At 50.4% G+C, this 24,230-nt stretch overlaps 2 protein-coding genes across 5 annotated transcripts; one reads left to right on the forward strand and one right to left on the reverse strand.

The window, feature by feature from the left end:
• The first annotated feature begins 2,545 nt into the window (after window positions 1–2,545).
• Thap7 (THAP domain containing 7) lies at window positions 2,546–5,548 on the forward strand. Of its 2 annotated transcripts, XM_055610224.1 has the most exons (5): window positions 2,547–2,656; window positions 2,826–2,905; window positions 3,247–3,402; window positions 4,540–4,680; window positions 4,891–5,548. In XM_055610224.1, the coding sequence occupies exons 2-5, from the start codon at window positions 2,826–2,828 to the stop codon at window positions 5,441–5,443; spliced, it is 930 nt and encodes a 309-aa protein (XP_055466199.1). In that variant the 5' UTR covers window positions 2,547–2,656; the 3' UTR covers window positions 5,444–5,548. The 2 variants fall into 2 exon arrangements, with proteins under 2 accessions (XP_055466200.1, XP_055466199.1); XM_055610225.1 differs by lacking the exon at window positions 4,540–4,680 and having other exon boundaries at window positions 2,546–2,656.
• A 617-nt stretch (window positions 5,549–6,165) lies between these two features.
• On the reverse strand, window positions 6,166–24,060 carry Lztr1 (leucine zipper like post translational regulator 1). 3 transcript variants are annotated; one of them, XM_055610223.1, is made up of 21 exons: window positions 23,951–24,060; window positions 23,102–23,164; window positions 20,578–20,634; window positions 16,992–17,071; window positions 16,532–16,640; window positions 15,104–15,187; window positions 14,310–14,367; window positions 13,346–13,485; window positions 12,274–12,475; window positions 11,866–12,021; window positions 11,426–11,536; window positions 10,722–10,814; window positions 10,515–10,610; window positions 10,268–10,433; window positions 9,845–10,014; window positions 9,546–9,702; window positions 8,839–8,965; window positions 8,599–8,748; window positions 7,928–8,033; window positions 7,772–7,852; window positions 6,166–7,592 (listed from the first exon to the last, which is right to left on the reverse strand). In XM_055610223.1, the coding sequence occupies exons 3-21, from the start codon at window positions 20,625–20,627 to the stop codon at window positions 7,476–7,478; spliced, it is 2,253 nt and encodes a 750-aa protein (XP_055466198.1). In that variant the 5' UTR covers window positions 20,628–20,634; window positions 23,102–23,164; window positions 23,951–24,060; the 3' UTR covers window positions 6,166–7,475. The 3 variants fall into 3 exon arrangements, with proteins under 3 accessions (XP_055466198.1, XP_055466196.1, XP_055466195.1); XM_055610221.1 differs by lacking the exon at window positions 23,951–24,060 and adding an exon at window positions 23,543–23,827 and having other exon boundaries at window positions 10,268–10,430; XM_055610220.1 differs by lacking the exon at window positions 23,951–24,060 and adding an exon at window positions 23,543–23,827.
• Window positions 24,061–24,230: the final 170 nt, after the last annotated feature.

The following is a 24,230-nucleotide window of genomic DNA, read 5'->3' on the forward strand; positions in this document are numbered from 1 at the left end:
GTTCATATTCAAGGTGTATTATATCTCTTGTTATACATGTAATGTTGGGTGGGTGACAGTTAGGCCAACAGACATCCAGAAAGGATTCTTGTTCCTTCTAATTGAAAAAGGGAATAGGAGAAAACGATTGTTTTAAATTTAAGAATGAAGTCTCTCCTGCCATGCTTAATGGTCCAGACTGCCTTTTATTTTTAGTCTCATGGGAGGGCTAGTCTTATGGCTGGCTCAGGGACCTTAGGCATGTATGTACCCAAAGGCTATGGAAACCCTGAAAGCTGACAGCATTGCTCCTGGAAGGGCCAGTTGGCCTGGTCTTGAAGTCAGGGGAGAACATTTCTTGATCAGAGCAAAAACCCTTGTGCATTTCTCCCTGAGCCTTTCAGGTGGCAGTTTGGCTGTCTGCTAGCTGCTTCTGCTCAACATAGAAAGGCCATTACCCGAGCACATTCCCACCTGGTTATTCTCTTTTGGTTCCAATATGTTCTTGGCATGAGTTTACTATTACAATAGGTATTTTCTACACATAAGTGAATTTGTGTGTGTATGTGGCAGGGTGGGGGTGGGGGGTTCCCAGATAGGGTTTTTCTGTGCAGCATTGTCTGTCCTGGAACTCACTCTGTAGACCAGGCTGACCTCAAATTCATAGAGATCCACTTGCCTCTGCCTCCCCAGTGCTGGGCTTAGGGGTGTGCTCCACCACTTGGGGCATTAATTACGTTTCTACTCCATTTCCTTTATGTATACAGTATACACCAGGATAGAACTCTTGTTCTTTTCATGTTCTTTTCATATGTGTGGGTGTATAATTTCACTGGTCCTGTTTTCATTTTGACATGTTATTCAAGCACATACGCTATTAATGTGTGTGTGTGTGTGTGTGTGTGTGTGTGTGTGTGTATGCTTGTGTGGGTGAATCTGAAACACGAAGATTTATAGGATTAAAGAATATTGAATCTTAGTTATTTCCAAAAATATAGTAGTAGTGTTTATTGTTCAAAGTAGTTTTAATGAGTCCACAATTCTCAACTTTTACTAAACTGTCACTTATAAGGCCAATATAAATGTGCCTGTGTTTTCCCTTTTTTTGGCGATGGTCCCCTCTCTTTGGTTCCTTGGGGGAGACTTCTAAGTTACAGCAGGCAATGTGTATTCTCAACCACACCATTGCCACTGAAGAGACCCAGGCTCACCTAGATCACAAGTTCAACCTCACTGATGCCAGAGAGGCCTTTCTGCACTGTAAGTGGTGATAGGAGGAATGGAGAAGAGTGGTCTCTGAGGCCTGGGAGGACCTGGTGGCGGTGGATTTTCCAGAGTCAGAGGCTGAAGAAGGGGAAGAACACAAAGTGCAGCTGTGTGCCTGGCAATCCTCCCTTATCTCCTCCCCACCGTTAACATTACTGGAAGCTTTTACTTAGTAGTTTCTGTACGAAAGCATTACTTTCACTGTGTGCTGTGTTTTTTTGTTTTTTAAACAAAATTCCCGGTCTCGATAACCACCTTTCTTGCAAGGGCCAGTTAACTAATTAGTGAATTCCTCTAGGGGAAATACGTGTGTTTTTCTAAGACTTTAATGGGCTTGGCTCTATGCTGCTAAAAGCTTCTAAGTAGATAAGGGAATTATGACACCACACGTTATTTTCCCTCGAACCACGCATGAATTGCCTGGAAGTAGCTTGTCACCCTGTCCTGTGAGAAGGCTGGGACAGAGTGTAGCTGGGGCTTCATTCAAGGGCTATAGAAACCCAGTTTTTCACATGTCATTTCTCCATTGGCTTTCCACCACGGCTGGCGAATGTAAGCATCCTTATTCATTGCATGTAGCCAGAATGCACTCGGCATGCTCTACCTACTTCCAGGTATGGGAGTAAATTCTTAGCACTGGTCTTGATTTAAATAACTTGATCTAAAATGGACCCACCAGGACTGCCAGATGTCACAATAAGATAAATGCTAGAAAGAGATCCTCCCTTGTGTGGCCCCGCTGGGAATGCCCAGGTTTCTCCTGGGACAGCGTCAAAATCCCAGTGGGCTCAGACCCTGGCATTCAACTTCTTGGCGGTGGGAAGGCGAAGGGTCTTTGTTTGCGGGCCCTCTTCTTATGCAGTTAATTCCGTTACCCTAAGGCTGTTTTTGTCTTTACATTTTATTTTGTGTATATATATGTGCCATTTATGGAGGTCAGAGGACAACTACTGGGCGTTGGTTCTCTCCTTCCACCACGTGGGTCCCGGGGATCAAACTGGGTTCCTCAGGGTTGGCAGGAAGTGCTGAGCCACCCCGCAGCCCTGGACGGGTTTCTTTCAAGCAAGAGCCCAGGTTTTTCTTGGTGGTAGATCTTTCTCAACCACAGTGTCCGCTTACGACGTTCTTGTAGTACCACACACCGCATCCGGGCTGCTTCGTCCCACGCCGGGCGCTCGGCAGTTTTACCTTTGATACGCAAACAAAGCTACGGAGCCACCCCACGGCTCCAGAAATCACAACTCGAGGCGAGGACCTCGCCGCACTCCCAACATCCGGTGGCCCGCCCGCCAGGCCTCTTCCGGTCCCGCCCCTTGTGGGCAGTCGCCACCGGCTACGGAGTCTCGGTGCTACCAACCTCCGCGTTGACCCACCCATCGCGAGACTTCGGCGGCGCAGCAATGGCAAGACCGTGAGTACTGCTGACGGGAGACTATAGAACGAGTTAGGACGGGACGGGGACGGCGTAGGGCCGCGGGGGAGCCGACAGGCCCGAGGCCTCTGGAGGGAGTGACGGCCGGGGCGTAAAGACAGTCCTCCCCCGACCGCCGCCCACGACCCAGATCCCGCCCCTTTCCCAGATGCCGCGACACTGCTCCGCCGCCGGCTGCTGCACACGTGACACGCGCGAGACTCGCAACCGCGGCATCTCCTTCCACAGGTCAGCGCGCTTGCGTACACGAGGGCTCAGCAGCGCAGGCGCGGGTGTTGCCACACCTTAGGCCGCGCAGGAGCCGGCGCCTTCCTGAGGTGGGAGTGAGGCTTGAACTTGGGAGCGGGAGGGTGTAAAGGGCGGTCGAGTAGTCTCGAGTCCAGCCATACCTGGTAGATGATGCCGAGGAGGCTCCGTTCCTTCTCTCGTCCGCAGTTTCCTCTTTTCCCCTAGTGGGTAGTAATCCGAAAGGGTATCGGGGAGGTCTGCTCCTTCCTGCCTGGGACGCTTGGGCATCCTGAACCCAGGGCTGCAAACGGTCTGTCGCTCACGGATTTGTGGCTCTGCAGACTTCCCAAGAAAGACAACCCCAGGCGTGGCTTGTGGCTGGCCAACTGTCAGCGGCTGGACCCCAGCGGCCAAGGCCTATGGGATCCGGCCTCCGAGTACATCTACTTCTGCTCCAAACACTTCGAGGAAAACTGCTTTGAGCTGGTGGGAATCAGGTGGGTCTTTCTGCTAGCCAACGCCAAGTTGTGAGGGAGGCATCAGAGTAGTGGGTCAGGTGGGGCAGTTCTTGGCCCTCGTGAATTCCGTGAACACCTGCCTGGCATGCTCACAGGCAGACCTACTGTCAAGGATGCTTTTGCCCCGTTCCAGTTCTGAACAATAAAGCGTGGTCCCAGGATCACCGTGCTGGTGACATCAGAGAAAAACAGCCTTTCTGGGCTGGAGAGATACCCCCCCCCTTTTGGTAAACTCTTGGTATGCAGGCCTGAGGACCTGAGTTCAGAGTCAAGTACGCAGATAAAAAGCCACATGTGATTGCCAGTCCCGGAGAATTCAAAAGGATCCCTGGGGCTTACTGACAAGCTAGTGTACTTGTTGAGCCCTGTGTCCAGTGAGGAGCTGTCTTTAAAAAGTAAAAGTAAAGGCGGATGGGCTAGCAAGATAGCTTAAAAGTTTAGAGCACTTGTTTAATCTTACAGAGGACTGGTTCAGCTCCCAACACCCAAGGGAGCCCTTGCCTTCTTCCTGCCTCTGAGGGCATGGGCACACAGGTGGATACACATACCTACGTGCAGGCAAAACATCCATACACATAAATAGTGCTGGCTTAGAAGGTAAGAGCACTACTGCGCCTTCAGCTGACCTGGGTTCACTTCTTCCCATCCAGAGTGGCTTACAACAGTCAGTAAACTCTAGTTCCAGGTGATCCAATGCCCTTTTCTGACCTGTGGGCACCAGGCATGCACGGTGAAAAGTCATACATACAGGCAGAATACCTCTCTACATCTTTTAAAAACAAATGTGGAGAGTGATCAAGGGAGACCCCTGAGGTTACCCTCTGGCCTCTACACAAGAGAAACAGCTTTTCCATGGGACGTTTAGCACCTTGTTCTCCCAGCAGGTGCACAAATGAGAATTATTATTTTTTTGACTGGTCCACCTATCCCTGCTGGTGGACCGAACTCTAGAAGCTCCTTCACAGGAAAGATGTGTTTGATTTTTACCAAACTTGCCATTCTTCAGATCTATTGCTGGCAGTGTGCCTTGCAGCCTCCAGCTGAGGGACCTCCGCTGGGATTCCAGGGGAAATGGCAGCACTTTCCCCAGCTCATCTGGGCTGCTTTTCCCCACAGTGGGTATCACAGGCTGAAGGAAGGGGCAGTCCCCACCATATTTGAGTCTTTCACCAAGTTGCGTCGAACAGCCAAGAACAAGGGGCATGGTTATCCACCTGGCCTGCCTGATGTCAGCCGGCTCCGGCGATGCAGGAAGCGGTATGTGCTGCAGTAAGGGGGATGCCCCACTTTCATCCCCGGGCTGAGGGACTGGACTGTAGGGTGAATGCCAGTGTCTTCACTGAACAGGGTTCTTGCTGCCTAGACCCAGTGAAGGGGGCTCAGATGTTAGGGAGACTAAATGGGCTTATGAGAAGAGCCTGGCATGCCCTTAGTTGGCTAGTCAGCTTCTTTCTGTCTCCCCTCCAGCTGCTCTGAAAATCAAGGAGCCACAACACCATTTTCTCCACCTCCTCCTGCTGACATCATCTGCTTTCCTGTGGAAGAAGCCTCAGCACCTGCCACTCTGCCTGCATCTCCAACTGTGAGGCTGGACCCTGGCCTTAACAGCCCCTTCTCTGATCTTCTGGGCCCTCTAGGTGCTCAAGCAGATGAAGCAGGTTGTAGTGCCCAGCCGTCACCAGAGCAGCACCCCTCCCCACTTGAGCCTCGGCCTGTCTCCCCATCTGCATACATGTTACGGCTGCCACCACCTGCTGGAGCCTACATCCAGAATGAGCACAGCTACCAAGTGGGGAGTGCCTTGCTCTGGAAGAGAAGAGCTGAAGCTGCTCTTGATGCTTTGGACAAGGCCCAGCGCCAGCTGCAGGCCTGCAAGCGGCGGGAGCAGCGACTTAGGCTGCGACTGACCAAGCTACAGCAGGAACGGGCACGGGAGAAGCGAGCACAGGCAGATGCCCGCCAGACCCTAAAGGACCATGTACAGGACTTTGCTATGCAACTCAGCAGCAGCATGGCATAAGAGTGACACACCAAGTCTCTGGCCTCTCTACCTCAAGAGGCGCTTCATGGAACTGCAGCCACCAGGCTGGCCAGATACCACAATAAAGTGGATTCTACAAAGAGACCCTGCTGTCTGGCTCAGCTAGGGGTGCTGCTCCTCCCTGGGCAGTGGCTAGAGCCCCACAGGGCTCAGACCCTGTTGCACAACCTCTTTGTCCTTGGAAATTTTTTTTTTTTTCTGCAGACCCTCTGTTTAGTTACTCTTTCAAGTTCTGAGGTAAGAAAGCCAACTCCTGAGTGTAACTGTCCCCTCTCCCTCCTTTTTGAGTTACGGTTTCATGTAGTCCAGGCTGCTGTTTTTGTAGCCAGAGGTGTCCTTGAGCTCCTAATCCTGCTTTAGTGCCTTCTGGGTAGAATCACAAATGCTGTCATGCCCAGTATCAGATGTCAGTCCATAGGCCAGTTCCTTTGCATTGCCCACTCCTGGCCCCATTGCTCACAAAACCAACATAGGATATTACACTTGAAGGTTGCAAGGCCATGCCTAGAGAAATGCTAGTCTTAGGATGTAGCATTCCAGTCAGGCTTGGTACTATGTTTATCTTGGGAACCTAGGCTTCTTACTATAGCTGTGTCCATAGTAATCACCAAGTACATGCCCTTTTCCCTACTGTTCCTTGGCCACACAGCTCAAGCACCATTGAGTTTCTAGCTGTAGTTAGTACACAAGGATCTCAAAGGTTTTTTTTGGAGCCCTGGGTGTATATATTTATTCACCTCCTATGTAGAGGAGAGAACTGAAGGGCCAATTACAGGAGTTAGCATGAAGCAAGATCTGCAGACCAAAGCTTCCACGTGTTCCCCCAAGAGGTTTAGATAAGGCCACCTTGGGGAATGGCTCACAGCACAGCTGGCCCACATCCTGCCTGCCTGGCTGCCCACCAAGCCGGCACGGCACCCTCCACTCAGCTGTTTCTGAGCTCAGCTTGTGTTGGGCACCTTCCTCTCTTCCAGCACATCTTGTAACCAGACCACTTCCTGGCTGGCTGGCTGGGACTGCCCCCCCAGGTCACCTTTCTGCCTGGAGCCCTGTAGCATGGGTGAATGGAGCACAGGAGCAATGTGTGTTCTAAAGCCAGGAAGAACCAAGCATTTCTCCAAAATGAGGTCTGGTTTTCTAGGAAACAAGACATAGTGTAGGTTTCTGTACTCAAAAGGTCTACTGTGCTGTTGAGATGTAGATGTTCATGGTCAGGTATCAAGGATGGATACCCTGGACAGCCCAGAGCTCTGAGGCATGCAATTTCCCTTCCATCTAGCTGACACCATGTGTTAACATGGTTAGAACAGGGAATAAGTGCTAAACCCAAATCTGGGGAATGTCCTAAACCATGGAACTGTCATGTTGCTACAGAAGGACAGACCAGTAGTTGTGGCAACTATGCCAGCCAAATGTGTAAGTAGCATTGCCACAGCTGTAATGGAGGCATGTCTGTCACAGAACACAAACATAGGATCATCTCTGCTGACTTCTCCCTGGCCCAAATATGCACATTGGGTGGGCCAGAACATGCAGCCTCTCTGGGGTAGGGGGCTAAGCTATGCTTGCTGCCCCATAGACTGGGAACATAACCTTCCAAAGTTCATTTGTAGGATCAGCCCACTGTCACTAGTTCCTACTCATAACTTCTGGGTAAGGAATGGAGTATATCCTATTGCTAGCATAACCTGCAAGCCCTCATCCCCTGACAGCAGGATTCTATGCTAGATCCACAACACTAGCACAGAGCCACTCACTCTCCTGTCTCTCTACTGTTCAGTGATATCCCCGAACCATGGTCTCCTTGGGAGAGGTGCCAGCTGGAAACAGTCTGCTTCACTTGCCATTCCCCATGGGGCCTGTGTCCTCAATGAAGTTTTGGGAGTTCTTATACACCTCAGTCCCCTGTAGAAGCTGAGGACCCTTGACCCCACAGGTGTGGTCACTCCACAGGTAGAGATGTGGCCAATCGGTTAGGTGTCGTCACTCTGCAGACAGGTAGCCGAGACCCTCAGATGTCAGCGCCCAGCTCTGCACACTGCTTGTCCGAGATGTGGGAGGCCAGGGAGTCTATGATGTCCAGCAGCAGCTGCTGGCTCAGCAACCGCAGTGTTGGCAGCTTAGAAACCTGCACAAATGACCAAAACCAGATGAAACCAGACTCCCAGGAGGACCAAGGTGGGCAGCTGAGTCTTGGGGTCCAGCCTACGTAGGGCTTGGCTGTCTGAGGACAGTGGGCAATTGCCAAGAGGTGCCCAGGCCTGCTGGGGAGGGCTAGGACCTAGAATACTGGGGCCAGAGCCTGACCTTGGTGAACTGGTGTACAATGATGTGCAAGCAGTGTCGCTTCATGTCCAGCGCCTGTGTCTTGTCAGCCGCCTCCAAAATCTGCAATGGCAGGAACCATGAGGCACTGCCCACCTCACCCGAGGAAGGAGTGGCCTGGAAGTACTAAGGCACTACCTGTAACACATTCTGCACCGTTACATTCATCTCCAGGTTCTGCTTGCAGTAGGCCTGCAGTCGGTTGTTGTAGAAGCCGTAGTAGTAGGGGGCTGCAAACAGGTAGCTGGATACAAGTTAAGGAGCTGCCCAGTCAGTGGACATGTATTCACCTGCATGCACTCATCCTGCCACAACCCTTGTCCTCTGGGGAGGGTACTGCCAGAACAGAGTTCCAGACCAAGTCCAGCTGGGTTGCTCTCTAAACTGGTTCTGAACCATTTCAGGCTCAAAGGGCCAATTAGAGATCCAGGGAAATGTGAATCCTCTCATTCCCATGTACACATTCACAGAATTTTTCCAAGCCCTCTGGCCCTATCATGTACCTGCACCTCAGGTTTAAACACTACTGACAGAAAGCACAAGGCATCACTGTCTACTCCCCTGTTTGTTAAACAGTGATAATTAGCCTGCTTGTCCCAGGGAGTTGTAAAGCTCAAGACTCAACTGTACTAGTTACCAAGTAGCTCCTCTAGGTGCCCACCTGCTTGGAGCCTTTGGAGACTAATAGTCCAGTCCCAGCACCAGCACTGGACACTCTAGAATTAGACCACCCAGCCAACACGACAGCAATCAAACATGTCTAAGACTCCTCAGTGGCTCCCCTGAAGCACGAACAGGTAAAAGGATGCAGCGAGTCCTCAGGGGGCATGTTGACCTCGCCATAGTAGATGTAGCGTAGCATGGACTCAAAGGCCTGTCTGCTGGGCACCATCTCTCCAATGGAGATGTTCACCTGCCCATCCTCCGGCATGAATGAACGGAACATGGCCTCAAAGTAGCTGCAAACAGGGAAGTAGATCCCAGCTCTCAGGAAAAAAAAGGTCAGCATCAAGGCCTGCCCCACCCTCCCTCATCAGCCCTCAACACACCTAGAGCGGGCAGCTAGGATGGCTTTGTGGGCTGGCCGTGGGTGGCCATCTAGCAGTAGTGTGATGTCACAGAACTCTGAGCCTGCCCCCTCCAGGTAGGCCTTCATGTCCTGGATCAAAGACGTGCCTGGGGGGTGTAGAAGGATCTTGAGAGGACTCCTCCTTCCACCCTGAATGAAGAGGCTACCTTGTTTTCTGTGTAGCCTCTCCTTCCCTCAATCCTCAGTTCATTCACCTGGAAACTGCTGATCTGGCCCCCACAGACACAGCACCAATACCTGATCTCCCACAGTGCCCTCTGTCCAGCACCCACTCCTGCTGGATACCTCTCCAAGGCGCACCTTTTGGCCTCTCATAGCAGTGGCAGGAATCAGTACAAGCCCCAAAGAGAGTTGGGGAAGTGAATGTGCTATCAGTCTTCTCCACTGGGCAGAACGACAAGTACCCAGTGATAAGCAGCTACAGCTGCCTCATTGGACCCCAAAATATCAGACCTGACCAGCCAAGCAGAGCCAGGTCACCCTGAGGAGTGGGTTTCATGGGTAACCAGGCTCACTGGGACCTTGAGTTCTCTGAGCCATGCCTGCCTCTGTCCCTCCCAGTACCATTGTCCAGGAGCGCCTGGGTGGGTCACACAGGGCCTGGCAGATAGGTGGTTCCTAAGTCTCCCAACACCACTTCCCAGGACATGAAGAGAACTTCCCTACCAATGTCCACAGGCTGATCAGAGGGTGCTCGAGGGGGTGGCTGCTGCTTCCGCCGCACAATCTCCACAATCAGTGGGGATGAGAGGCGCTCAAACTCCTTCATCATGATCACCTGATTGAAGTGGGACTCCTTCACTATGAAGTTCAGGCAGTGTTCCTGGACAGACAAGGCACAGCAGCCAAGTGCGGTCAGGCCTAGGCTGGACAACAGAGCTTGTAGTGGGGAGCAAAGGAACATGTCCCACCCCACCCAAGAAGGCCTGAGCTGGCAGGCACTCCAGGCAAACCCCAGCTTGTACCTTGAGCTGGCCCAGCTGTAGCTTGGCGGCACTCTCACATACAACCAGCACATTTTGCAGATCCACAGAGGCTTCAATGTACTGCCGACACAGTTGCTCAAGGCGACACAGCTGGAAGCTTAGTGCCAACTTGTATACATCCATGATGAGCAGCACGTCTTCTACATGGCCTGCACCAAAAAGCTCCTGAGCCTAGGGACCCCAGGAAAGGAGACCCCGAACACGGCCCAGAGCTCCACCCACGAACAAGAGGGTCAGGGCTGTAGGATGGCAGCTGCACTGCATGCGAACTGCTATCAGCAAGGGTGACTGACTCGTGCCTCAGGCACATCTGTCACAGACCGAGGAGCACCACCTCTAGTCTGGCTCAGCTGGCTCAAGCCCCACCCACCCTGGTCCATACCACCCATAACCCAGGCAGACCTTTCCGTGGGTACTTGATCTTGTCTGTGTAGAGAAACTGCATGAGCACCTCAAATGGCCGGGCCTCAGCCTCACGAATGGCAACACGTAACAGGGTTGGCCGTGCCCTGCCCACAGCTGAACCAGGGGCTTCCCTGGGAGCAAGGGCCCCATCTTCCTCCAGCTTCTGTGGGGAAAATGGAGCTCAGGGCACCCTAGTAGACAGTGGGCAAAGATTTCCAGTCACAGGGGCTAAAGGAGACCTTACCTGGGCCAGCCACTCTCGAGCCTGCACAATCTTCCTACGGAGCCAGCGGCTCCGTGCAGTGACTATGGCAACATGACCCTGCACACACTCTTCCTTCTGCATAAAGAATGAATAATATGTGGGCAAAGGGGGACAGAGGCCAGCAGGCCAGGGCAAAGCCAACTCAGCAGATATAGTAGGTGAGGCTGATGTAGGTCAGTCACCTACCTCACCAAGCACAAACTCCACATCACAGAACTGGTGGCTCTCCCATAGGCGCCCATAATCTTCATGCAGTGTGCACTTAGGGTAGCAAGAGAACTGCAGAGGGAGGACCAGTAAGCACGCAACAAAAGCCATCCTGAGGCCAGCCAGCTCTAGGATACTGAGGAGTCAGGTGAGCCTGGCTGAGGATTGTCCGGCCCGGGCAATGACCAGGAAAGCCTCCCACTTCCACTGTTTTTCTCTGACAGAGGCTCCCAGGCTTTAGGCAGACTGCACCATTTCTAATAAACCTGGACCCAAAAATTCAGGCAACCCCCATCCTACCCCTACCCACCATTGAAATAGATTTATCCATGCCTCCACTATGCCAAGGGCCCCTGTCCTAAACAACGGGTTCTCGGTTTCTCCAGGTTTGGGAAGGAGCTGCTATGATTTCCCTGGAGGCCCCAGCATTGAGCCCGGATTGGTCCACTCATTCGCTGGTCCTGTGAGCTCACCTGCCACTCTTCTCTTGAGGCTGAGGCTCTGCTTGCCTCACTGTGTATTAAGGCTCCCTTACTCCTAGTCTCTTCTCTGCCTACCTGGACCTACAGCACGCCAGCCCTCCCCACCAGCCTTATGCAGCCCTAACCCTGCCCACTGGGCCTTAGTTGCCTCCCTGGGACCCATTTACCCCAGCAGGCCCCACAGAACCACTAGCCACACACCTGGAACCTGTACATTTCCCCACTGCGAATGTTGTTGTCCACAGTGCCCCCAAAGATGTACATGGCATCAGAGATGACAGCAGCTGCATGGAAGAGCCTCCCACTGGGCAGCTGAGAAGGACAAGTAGACAAAGTGATGGGATGGGGCAGAGCCTCCCACACTGGATCTAGCTGTGGCCAAGCTGTGGACAAAGAGGAAAAGCCAGAGATCCCAGGCCCTCGGACAGAGGTTGCCTGGGTGCTCCTGCAGGTGCAGATTTGGAAGCTGGGGCTTATGGGGTGGGTCAGAGGGCATGGCGATTGTGCAGAACCCCAGGGAAACAGAGTGCCACAGTGACTGTAAAGGATAAAACCTAGGACTCCCAGAGCAAGCTCCACCCAACTGGGAGAGTTCCTGCTTCTGAGAGCACTGGAATTTTAATAAGGGTCCTGACACGCACCTCTGATGCCAGGTGGACAGGCTGCTTGGCTGAGGTAGTGCCGAAGTCTAAGCCAAACACATCTCTGGACTTCTTAAAGCTGCTCCGCTCCTCTGAGGTTAGGGTAGCCGCCTCCTCAGAAGAGGAAGCTCGCTCAGGCACCTCAGCCCCACCAACCTTGTAAAAAACATACATAAGAGGGTAATACACCACCATCCCTTCCAGGGCTTGCTATGGGTTCCAGAGGAGGACCAAGACATTGAGTAAGGCCATGAGGGTGGTCAGAATGCTTCCCAGGGGCCTTCAGGACAGCATCCCAGTACTACAAGATGGAATACAGGCATGAAAAACTGAAGGCTGTAGAAGGGCGGGCCTTGAGGGTTCTCTTCTTGGCTATATGGAACCCAGGGAACTCAGAGCAGGACTCACCTCACTGTCAGAGCTGGGCTGGACAACCTCCCAGGTCTGGAAGTCCACATCGTAGCAGTGTAGCTCATTGGGCAGTGTATTGTCCGCCGCACCCCCAAACACATAGAGATGGCGGTCAAAGGCCACCATGGTGTGTCCATAGCGCCGCTGTGGCGGGGGTGGGGAGCCCCGGAGCAGGTGCTCAGTAGGGATGCGTGTCCACCTAGGGCCAAGACCATGCATGAGCAACACTGGGGTGGAGGCTCTACTCTCCACACACTCCTCACAAAAGGTCCTCCTATGAAGCCTCCCTGGTAGTGCTAGCCCATGGTCTAAGGGGAAGACACAGGCCTGTGTATCCAGCATCCCTTGACCTGTTTAGCTCAGGAACTGGCTCCATGCAACCTACCATGGGGCCCTAACCAACTCCCTTTCCTCCCATCACCATAGAGCAGACGACAGTGATAGGGCGGAGCCTCTATTAGTCTGCTCTAGGAATGGAGCTGCCCTGCTCACTGCCCAAACTGTAGAGTCCCCACCCGGAAGAAGGTTGCCCAGGCACCTCTAGTACTTCTGCCATTTGAGGGCTCCCAGGACCTTCTATCAGATCCCCTTTTCTGCTAAGTTAGCTGAAGACTGAAAACAACGAAAGCTATCCCATTTGGTTTCATGCCTGCCCCAGTACTTAATTCCCTCCACCTAGGATTTCATTTTTCTACCGTGACCTGTGGGGCAGCTCTTGAGCCCCCTCCCAAGGCCTATTCCCTTTCCTCTGTTACTTCCAATGCCAGAGGCTAGCCCCACTATAAGGTAGCCAGCAGCCAGAAGAACTACTTTACTTGCCTGTGTTCTGCTATCACATGACATTGGTTGGCAGTGGCACATGTGTTAGCAGTGGCAATGAGCAAGCCATACACAGGGCAGGGGTATCCTTCACACTCAGGCCATGTCTTGCTGAGCTACAGCCATAACTCAAGAACCCTTGCAGGTGCCAAATACTGGGATGTCTGCTCCTGCTGTGAGTGGGAACTAGGAAAGGCTCACAAATTACCATGCACAGGCATAAGTGTGTCTCTAAACCCCGAGAACTCACGTCTTGTCCTTGAATTCAAACTGGAAGAGGTTGTTTGTTATCTTGGCTCCACTCTGTCCTGAGAACACGAACATCTTATCCTGGCACACAGCCACAGGGAAGTTGCAGCAGGATGGGGGGATCTCACCACTCTGGGCCACCTGGGGTAGGGGCACAACTCAGCCAGGGCCTCAAAAGCCTGAGGCTACACTATTCTACACTTGGAAATGAATGAATACAAAGAGCTTACATCACAGCAACCCACATGGGCCCAGTTCTGATCAGCTGAGGCTAAAATCATTAGCTTCATTCGGGGCTAAAAACATAGTTACTACAAGAGAAAGAAAGCTCCAGGAAAAGCAATGAACAAAATGTTGCCCTTGCTGCGTTCACACGAGGACTGACTGGAACAAGCCACATTTGCCACATGCGGCACTCTGCCCTTCCAGGACTCGGAGCTTTTTTCTTCCTCTGACTCTGCTTTCATTGCTAGGGATCAAAGGCAGGGATGTGTAGATGCTATGCTATTACCTTTTTTCATTCATTCATTCATTCATTTTGGAGAGGGTCTCACTGTGCAGATCTGGCTAACCTAGAACTCTCTATGTAGCCCAGGGTGACTTCAAACTCACTCTGTAGCCAAGGATCACCTTGAATTTCTGACCCACCTCCCAAGTGCTGGAATTACAGGCATGCACCTCCACACCCAGCGTATGTGGGTCTGGGATCAAATCCAGAGCTTCAAGCATGCTCTCTTACCAATCAGGCCACATTCCCAGCCCAGCTGGAGTCTCTAGTTAATAACAGAATTGGGCTTGGGGAAGGTCAAGGAGGGAAAGGGGCTAAGCCTTGGTAAGGGGAAGATAGCTTCTGTTATACCTCCTCACTTGCTTACCTGCTTCCTTCATTCCTCACCTCTCGATGCTATGACCCAGCCCCCCATGACCCGACTTCCCACCTGTACCATGCTCCCTACACCCCTCACCTCCTCCCAGCATGTGAGCTCTCGGTCCTGGAGGCCAACTGTCCACATGTCGTTCAACCTGCATCAGGACAGAGGAGTCAGGATGCTGAGCCTGGCTGGGAGGGATAGCTCCAGGGAAGAACCACTTGCCATGTGGGTCAGAGGAACCTGTGCCGTCTTTCTTGAAGAGACAGGAAGTTCAGGGGAAGAAGGTGGCAGATCAAATCCCTGCACCCGGCCCCAGCAGATCTCATAAAACCCACTGCCCTACTATGCCTTTCTTAGTTTCTGCAATGTTCAAGTTTAAAATGAGCATGTGCTGCTGTGGTTCTTACACAAATACAACAAAATTATTTTTCTAAAATGAGGAAGCCTGGCTTGGAGGCCCACACCTTTAATCCCAGCACTCAGGAAGCAGAGGCAGGAGGATCTCTGTCAGTCTGAAGCAAGCCACATCTACACAGAGCGTTCCAGGACAGCCAGGGCTACATAGAGACTTTGTCTTAAAACAAAAGCAAAACATAAAACAATAAGTAAATAAGGAGAAAACTGTAACACAGGGAGCAACCCAGAGCTGTACTTGAGTGGAGATGCTTCCTGCCTCCAGACCCCTCTTGCTGTTCCGAATATCCTCATCGGAGAAAACCCAAGAATCACAAACATGGCTGGGAGCTCCTTTCCAAAGGCTCCACGCCTTCCAGAGAAACTCGGAACCTAGCAGGGTGACTAACCCCATGAGCACCCAGCTGCCAAGAGAGTGTATTCTGCCCCTGAGGACATGCAGAGGCAGGGCACAGGGCCAGCTATTCGCCCACCTGGCATTGCCATCATAGCCAGCAAAGATCCAGAGTTTGTCACTGTACACTGTGGCCCCATGAGCTGACCTGGCAACCGGCAACCTAGAACACAAGGGAAAAAATGAAGAATGCAGGAAAAGAAGTCTCACCACCAAAGATCACAGGCTATTCTTCAAAATGCCCAGGTTCAATTTCCAGTACCTGTGTGGCAGCTCACGACCATCCCTGTAACTCCAATACCAGGGATCTGATGCCCTCCTCTGCTGTACTCAGGCACCAGGCATCCATGTGGCAATGCAGACATACATGCCAGCAAAGCACTCAAACACGATTAAAAAAATTTTTTTTCAAACACATACACGTATATAAATATATGTGTGTATTTCATACACATATTTTTAAATATATTTTTTTCTTTTTTTTTTTTAATGAGGAAAGTGGTCATCAGAACAGGCTGAAGCACAGGGCTCCATGTGTCATGTGTTCAGGAGCTAGGGATACATCTACCTGACAACTGAGCTTAGAGGGTAGTGCTGAGGCACTAGAAGCAAACAGCAGCACAAGAGGCGTGGGCAGCAGATATGAAAAAAAGTTCAGAAGTTGAAACTAAGCATAACGGTACATGTCTATAATTCTGGGCACTAGGGAGATGAATGGAGGAAGAAATTCAAGACCACGAGACTCTGACTCGAAACAAACAAGAAACACACAAAGACAAAAAAATAAAAACTCCCTAGGGGCAAGAATGTGGCTCTTTGCAGGCTACTTTCCTACCATACAAGAAGCCCTGGGTTTGACTGCTTGCCAACACCACAAAACAAAAACAAAAACAAAAACAGGCATGGTTTGGTACACCTGTAACCCCAGCACTCAGGTCATGGACAGGAGTTCAAAGTCATCCACAGCTATTTACAACAGGTTCAGTGCTAGCCTAGCCTACATGAGATCCTGCCTCAAAGATGGGGAGGTGGGGAGAATCAAATGTAGGCCTGGGGTACGGCTTAATGGTAGAGAATTTGCCTGTACCAGCAAGGCCTTCAGCTCCATCCCAAGTGCTGAGAAAATAAATAAAACAAAATACAACCACAAAATCTGGTGATCCAAAAAAAAAAAAAAAAAAAAAAAAGGATTCTGTTTAATTCACTCAGGTACAACACCTTCCCAGCAACTATGGGAATGCTGAAGAGTGTACTCACAAAGCAGCCCATAGAAGCAAACCCGGGAACTGGCTGTGGCAATGAGAACTTAGCATCAATTTCTGGCTTCCTGACTGCTGCAAACACCCTGCCTAAACACAGCCCAGTGGACTCAGCAATGATGAAAATTAAGCAATTGATGAAAGTCTCCCAGACATAGGCTCCCGTGTAAAATATGGCAAGAGGCACATTCCAGGCTGAAGACCATCAGGCCTCTCTTACTGTAAATGTTCTCAGCAAAATCTCTTACCGCCCTTCAATTTTCCACTCTGTCCACTGACCAGTTGCAAACTTGTATTCAAAGAGGTCATTTTTATTCTTCAAGTTAGAATTGGAATAAATATCTCCAGTATAGCCCCCTGGGTGAAAAGAATGAAAGTAAAGTGTTAGCTCTAGGGTACTACTTTAGTATTTAAATGTGGGCTGGGCTGGGTAGAAATGTGGTGGCCCTAGTTAACGTGTATAAACACACCCCCCCCCCCCCGTACCTGCCCATTCAAATTAACCTTGCACTGGGCCCTGGGGATACAGAGATATGTACACTGATGTCTCTTGGTCTAGCCTTCAGAGAGGACACAGCCAGTCCCTTCAGAGGGCTCCAGTGGACAGTTAGTTGGGAAGAGAACCCAGCACTGCTCAGAGCCTCATAGAGGGGGGAGGGGGTGGGAGGCAAGAAGTCTGAGGATCCAGGAGGGCAACAGGCTGCTTACCAAAGACGAACATGCTGCTCCCATAGACAACAGCTGAGTGGTGGTAACGAGGGGCTGGAGGGGTGCCCGTGGTGAAGGCTCTGGAAGAGGCACAGGGTGAGGTCAGTGAGGGGTCAAACAGGCAGTCCAAGCCCTATAGCCTTTGATACCTCCATGCTGTTTTGCCTTTCTCCCTTCCTTTCCCACCTCCTTCCTCTTTCTTCTTCCTGCCTCCCTCTCCTTTTCTTTTCAAGCTATGGTGTTGCTCTAAGAAGCAAAGGCTAGCATGTAACCCACTCTGCTATGTAGTCCAGGTTGGCCTCAGATTTATCATCCTTCTATCACAGTGTCCTGAACCCTGGAATTAGAGGGAGGCATCCCCATGACTACAGTAATTTGTTAATTCTTTCACACAGGTTCTCACTATGGTACCCAAGCAATCTTTCACCTTAGTACCCCCCAAGAGATGAGATGTATGCCAGTGCCCCAGCTTTGTTTTACTTCTGTATTTCAAGGGTGTTGCTTCTCTCATAGAACCCTTCAAAACATCAAGTCAGGAGAAAACCAACGGAACGGACATTAACAGGCTTGCATATTCTGCCTGGAGGGAGGCCCTGCTCTGAGCTTTTCTACTGCACACCTCCAAGAGGCCTCTCATGCAATTTTTTTGTTTTGCTGTTTTTGAGACAGGATCTATGTAGCTCTGATTGTCCTGAAACACACAGGCTGGCCTCAAGAAACCCACCTGCCTCTGCTTCCCAAGTACTGGGATTAAAAGGCTACCATGGCCGGTTTTTTGTTTTTTCCCTTAAATAGGATCTTACTATGTAATCCTGGCTGGACTAGAAGTTACTATGTAGACCAGGATAGACTCAGATCACAGAGCCCTGCCTGTGTGCTGGCTTTAAAGGTGAGAGCCACTGGTGATGCCTAGCTGCAGGCTTTTGTTTTGTTTTTTAATGAAATCATTTGAAGGTATTTTACAATTTGCTTTTTCAAGTAGATACCAGAATTTGACTTGATCCTGGTCTCAGGATGCTGGGTCTGTGAGCATACACCACTCTGCTCAACTTAATTTATTTTTGCTTGTTGTTTGAGAGGGACTTGGTATGTAACCAAAGCTAGTCTCAGATCTGCGAGGCTCCTGCTTGCCTCTCAAAACTAGAATGTTAAGTGTCTGCCATACCTGACTATATGTGAATTTTTGCAGTGTTAGGAATTTTTCTTTGTTGTTTTTTTCAAGACAGGGTTTCTCTGTATAACAGCTGTTATCAAACTCATCAGAGACCTATCTGCCTCTGCCTTAAAGGTATGCCCTAAAGGCGTGCACCATCACTGACTAGCTTGTTCACCTTTTTTTTTTTAAGATTTATTTATTATGTATATAATGTTCTGTCTTCATGTATACCTGTATGCCAGCAAATCTCATTATAGACTGTTGTGAGCCACCATGTGGTTGCTGGGAATTGAGCTCATGACCTTTGGAAGAGCAGCCAGCGTTCTTAACCTCTGAGCCATCTCTCCAGCCATAAAAATAAATAAATAAATGAATGAATGAATGAATGAATAAATAAATAAATGAAGTGGGCTGAGCAAACCATGAGAAGCGACTTTTAACTAACAAAGTCTTCAAAGGGATTTTCACTTTGGCTTGTTACTGTGTGTGTGTGCACATACATGTGTGTGCCACTATGGACATATTCAGGAGAGAGGCCAACTCTGTAGAGGTGGTTCTCTCCTTCACTCAAGTTCTGAGGATGGGACCCAGTCACCAGTCTTACATGGCAAGTGCCTTTACCTGCTTAGCCATCTCACTGGCCAGGCAAAGTAATGCTTAAAATTAACTGAGGACTGGACCTGGAAATGGAACTCAACTGGTCAAGAGCTAGTCTGCACTAAGCTTGCCTAGCCTGCCTCGACAAAACCTTGAGTTAGATACCCAATACTGCATAAACCAGGCATGGTAGCAAATACCAGCACTCAGGTGGTAAATGGAAGAGGATAAGAGGTCAGGGTCATCCTTATCTACACTGCAAGTTCAAAGCCTGCCTGGGATATACATGACTCCCTGTCTCAAAAACAAACAGACAAACAAACAAACAAAAAAACTGCTGGGCTATAGTTTGGAGGTACAGTGTTTGCCTAGCATGCACCAATCCCTAAATTTTATATCCAGCACAGAAAAAAGAAATAAAAAGAACTGGCAGCAGTTGTGATAAGATCAAGTGTGAAAGAAATGCCTTAAGCTGCCATGCCAGTGCTACCAGGGAGACCAGTCAGAGGTTGTGAGGTTTTGTTGGTTTCGCTTGTTTGTTTATTTTGTCAACCTGACACAAGCTAGAGTTATCTAAGAACAGGGAAACACAACAGAGAAGATGTCTCCATAATATCAGGTTGTAGGCAAGCCTATGGGCATTTTCTTATATAGTGATTGATGTGGGAGGCCCCAGTCCATTATAGGTGGTGCCACCCCTGGGCAGGTTCTGAGTGATATAAGAAATTAGGCTGAGTAGCCAGGCATGGTGGTGCACAGCTGTACTCAGATAGACACAGCAGGATCTCTGTCTGAGTCCAAGACCAGCTTGGTCTACAAAGGGAGTCCAAGACAGACAAGGCTACAGAGAAACCCTGTCTTGAAAAACCATAAACAAGAAATAAAGTAGGCTGAGCAAGAGAAGCAAGCCAGTAAACAGCATTCCTCCATGGCTTCTGCTTCAGTTCCTGATTCCAGATACTTGCCTTGAATTCCTACCCTGACTTCCTTCAGTGATGGACTATGACATGAAGTACAAGCTGAAATAAACACTTTCCTGCCCAAGTTACTTTTGATCACGGTGTTGGTCACAGCAAAGAAACCCTCACTAAAACAGTGCACAGTGGAGATGCCCTGCCTGGCTGAGTGGCCAGGGCAGTCATATGATCTCCAAACCCTGCATCCTCCTCTGTCAAAAGAGACACCACCCCATGCACCACAGGGGCTGTGTGGCACTGTGCTCCTGTGGGAGCAAAAGATGGAGCTAGCAAGCCCAGTACATGCTGACCCTCAGGTCTGTGTCTCCCATCAGCTGTAAGCTGCTCCCAGACCAGAACCACTACAGGAAACACAAATAAATGGCACCCAAAAAAGGCAGGTAGTTCCTGCCCAAGGACACATGGCTGAGGATGTGGTTCATAGTTTGCATAATGCTCAATACCTGTGTGGGATCTACTGGTAGACAACTATCCCTATGAGAGAAGAGTGGGACAAGAAACCTTGCTGCCAGCCTTGAGATGGCACTGTGGGAAAACTAATGAGGTAGGCCTGTCCATGCCCTATCCGAGATCCCACAGCACTTCCTGACCCAGGACAAATTCTGTTGATTGAAAGTCCCTCCCAAGTCAAAATCTTTGTACCACCAACTAGACCAAACACATCCCTTAGTTCACAGGATTTAGGATACTCGTTCTCACAGAAAGCCATGAGATGGAGGGAAGCCACCTGAGACTCTTTATCTGTTACATTTCTCTCTGGCCCTCCATGATGACCTGACTCTATCATGCAGTGAATCCGGCCCAGTGCTGCTCTTCAGGAGGACAGGTGGAATCCTGGATCCCAGAGGCCACCCACCTGCACCAGGAGCAGTCCTTCACATCAAACCGCAGAAGATCGTTGAGCATCGTCTTTCTGAAAGGCAGTCAGAGAGAGGGTGGCAGGAGTCAGGCTATTTTGCAAGGTCTTACCTCACCAGGATCTTGACGATAGTCAAGGGCATGCACCCAGGGCCAGGCTCACTGATCTGTCAGACAACCCAACAATGTCCAAAGCTCAAAACTAGTGAGCAGCTGATACAGGCAACTAGGGCTCCCACACAGGCATAGCCAGCCTGATCAACCACCAGCAGCCCACTCAAGGCTGGTTTGAGAGCATGAACTGGGATTCACCCCAGCCTCCAGAAGTCCTGCTCCTACACTTAACCCTTCCAAGTCTGCATTACAATGACATTCTGGCTCAAACATCAGAGGAGACCTGCATGCTTTTCTACCTGCCTGCCCTCTGACATGAGGACATATTAAAGATAATCCCACTGTTCAATGGGCCAGCTTACATTACTGGCCTACTACCAACTTGTTGATGTGGAAGAAGAAAGATGAACTAACAGGATCTCAAGCACTCCCACCAAGCCAGGCCTTTGCAGGGCATCCCTCCCTGCCTTGCTCAGTCTGTGCTAGGTGGATACGCTCTGAGTTCATTTTATGGGAGAGGAAACACGGCCAAACAGCCAGGAAGTCAAACTTAGAAGGTGGTATCATGCCTACTTCCTGCTCTCCCTAGTTTAACCCCTACTTCAACTCAGTGGCACTTGTTAAAAAAAGTTATGGAAGGCCACCAGTTTGAACTAAGTTCTTATACTAAGCCCTCAAAGAACGGATACTGGGGCCAAATGCCTCATAAACTCAAGCATTAAAGCAGATGGTCCCAAAACCTAACAATTTTTCCCAAAAACAGGAGACTATAGTCTGAGTGGGTGATATGAGGAAGCTCTCCTGCTGTAACCCTAAAGAAGTCTAACTTAACTGACCAGGCCCCACCTCGATGCTCCTACCTTCCAACATGCAAAATTACTACTGCCCAGGAGGAATCCTTCTTTCCATTCTGTTGATGGAGGCTGCCCTGGTTTATCGTAAGTCACACCCAAATAGATGTGTAATTAAACTTTCTCTAACTTTCTTTACAAACTGCACACCAAACACATTTTTGCTTATCACCAACCAGTTGTGTACCTACTACAGAAAATGCTGAGGACAGTGATCCTAATTTCCTACCCACTACCCCTAGGCTAGACACCAGTCTTTTTTGGTGTGGGGAATTTTTACTAAGGTTCATCCTTTTACTCAGTACGTGCTAACTAGGACATCTAGGCAATGGTATAGAGAAGTGAGAAGATATGGCCTTATCTTAGCAGAGAAAATAGATCATGGTGAACACTTTCAGGCTGGGGGACAAATGGAACTAGTAAGAGGCAAGGGAGGTCACAAAGGCCTCATCCATAAGGAACATTAGAAGGGAATCAAGAAGTGTGCAAGGGAAGAACAGGTTGCAAAGGGCAGGGCAGCAAGGTGTTTGAACAATCCAAATGAAAGGTATCCAGAAGGCTGGCTGAGAAACAAGAAAGCACAGACAAGTAGGCCATTTCTGTGAGGACTGGGCTTCACACATAGAACTTACAGAGCCGTGAACTAAGGAGGAACTCACTCTGACTTGCAGTTGCAAATGGATCACCAACTGCTCTTGGAGAAAGGACTGTGGAGATGAGCTAAATGCCAGAGGATCAAGGCCAAATTTGCATGTCCTAAGAGAGTCCTGAAAAATCTCACCTGCTGTAGATCAGCTACCCCAAGCAGTTTACAGGACCAAGGCTATAGTGCCCTTCCTGGGCTTTACGCCAGCTTCTGGGCCTAAGAGGAGGGAGTCATATGCAAACATATAACCTCAGCTTAACTGGTAAAAGTCTGTGTGCATGAAGATGTGCTCACCAGAACAGCAGGTCATTTCCAGGAAGGTTACTTTCCAGGAGGTTAAAGCAACACAGGGAAATCTCTACCAGAAGCAAGATATGCACAGCATCAATCAAATTGTTTTTGGAGGCAGTGAGATGGCTTAGCAAGTGAAGGCACTTGCCACCAAGTCTGGAAACCTGCGTTCAATCCCTGGTGCCCACAGTAGGAGAAAGCTGTTGTCTCATCTCCCCTACCCCACCCCCACACATAAGTAGATGTACAACAACAACAAAACATGTTCTTCATACCTTCTGGTTACAAAGCAAGCATGTGGCAAAGCCTAGAGAGAAGCGTAGGGAAAGAAGAAAAGTGCCAGGCGGGGCTGACGACAGGGTACATGCTTCTTCCAAGGCTGTATCTCCTCATTCAAAACAAAACTATTTCCATGTACTTAGCAAGTGCTGCCATCTGAATACTGGGGTGAGAGGGCTTTAGGGGCAGGATCTTCCTCATAATATCCTGGGAACCAAGTGCACCATACAGAGTGGGAAACAAGCTCACAGGGAATGGCTAATGACTCCCATTCTCAGACAATAGTCTGTCTCTTTGTCATTGTCCCCTGCCACCATTTCCATCAAAACAGGCAAACTCACCCGTTGTCTCCACCGAACACGTAGATGGCATCCTTATATGCCACGACTGTGTGTTTGCTACGCCTAGAAAGAAAGGAATGAAGGAGGGTGAGACTGGGGCTCCCTTTGCTGCACCCCAAGAATGGCACTACACACGGTGGCTGCCACGTTAAGTTTGCATAAAACCTCTCAACTGCTAAGATATACAGAGATCCTTCAATTCCATCAGACAGCAAAGACGCCTGACACACCGGGGACCCTTCAGACTCCCCGCCCATACCTCACACCCAAACTGGATCCTCAGAAATACCAGAGGTCGGCCTCCCTAGGGTCACTACTATGGGAACTCAGCTTCGGAAACGACCAATCCATACTCCACGACATCACATGAGATCTCGTCCCTAGGGCTCGTCCTGGAACCTCTGCTCTCGTGCCCACTCCCACTGCCTTCAGAATCCATACCGAGCGCCCACGAATTCGTCGCAGGGCGGGAGGCGCCGCCAGCGATGAACTGTTTCAAAGGGTCCAAAGTTAAGCGTCAGGTACTCGACACTGTCTGAGCAGCTGTGGTCAAAGTCCACGCTCGGAGCCACCTTGGAGCGCACCCCTCCCGTCAGGGGACCAGGTCCAGTCGGGCCTCCGGAGCCTCCGGATCCGGCCATCCCAGATTGAAGGCCCTATGGGCCGCCCAAATTTCAGGGCTACCCGCCACCGCCCCGGCCAAGCCGAAGGACCACACTTCCCAGAAAGCCCTGCGCCGGCGACGTAGCACTTCCGGCCAGTTTGCACTTTGGGCGTGTGTTCCTGACAAACCTCGCGCTCCCCTAGACTCAGCGGGCTGTAGAGTGTCTTTGTGGCGGGGCTCCTCACCTTATCAGTGAGCACAGTACATTCTGGAAAACATTTCTGACCAAGTCTCAGCTTGGGTTTACCCTTTTGGGAAACGCGGCCTGGCCACAGCAAGCTACCTGTATTCCCCTGGCAACTGCGGGCTACCGCTCCCGGCATGCCTTGCAGTAGGTCTTTGCTATCTCCCGGAAGGTCCCTGCCACCTCCAGAATGAGGTTTCCGGTTTGCAGGCACTTCAACCTAAGTTTGCGCTCCCCTCTACCCGTTTCATTCTTATTATCTGGGACTCTTGATGAAGGGG

This window comes from Psammomys obesus, unplaced genomic scaffold, assembly GCF_907164565.1.
Source record: "Psammomys obesus unplaced genomic scaffold, mPsaObe1.curated_primary_1811, whole genome shotgun sequence".
Taxonomy (NCBI): domain Eukaryota; kingdom Metazoa; phylum Chordata; class Mammalia; order Rodentia; family Muridae; genus Psammomys; species Psammomys obesus.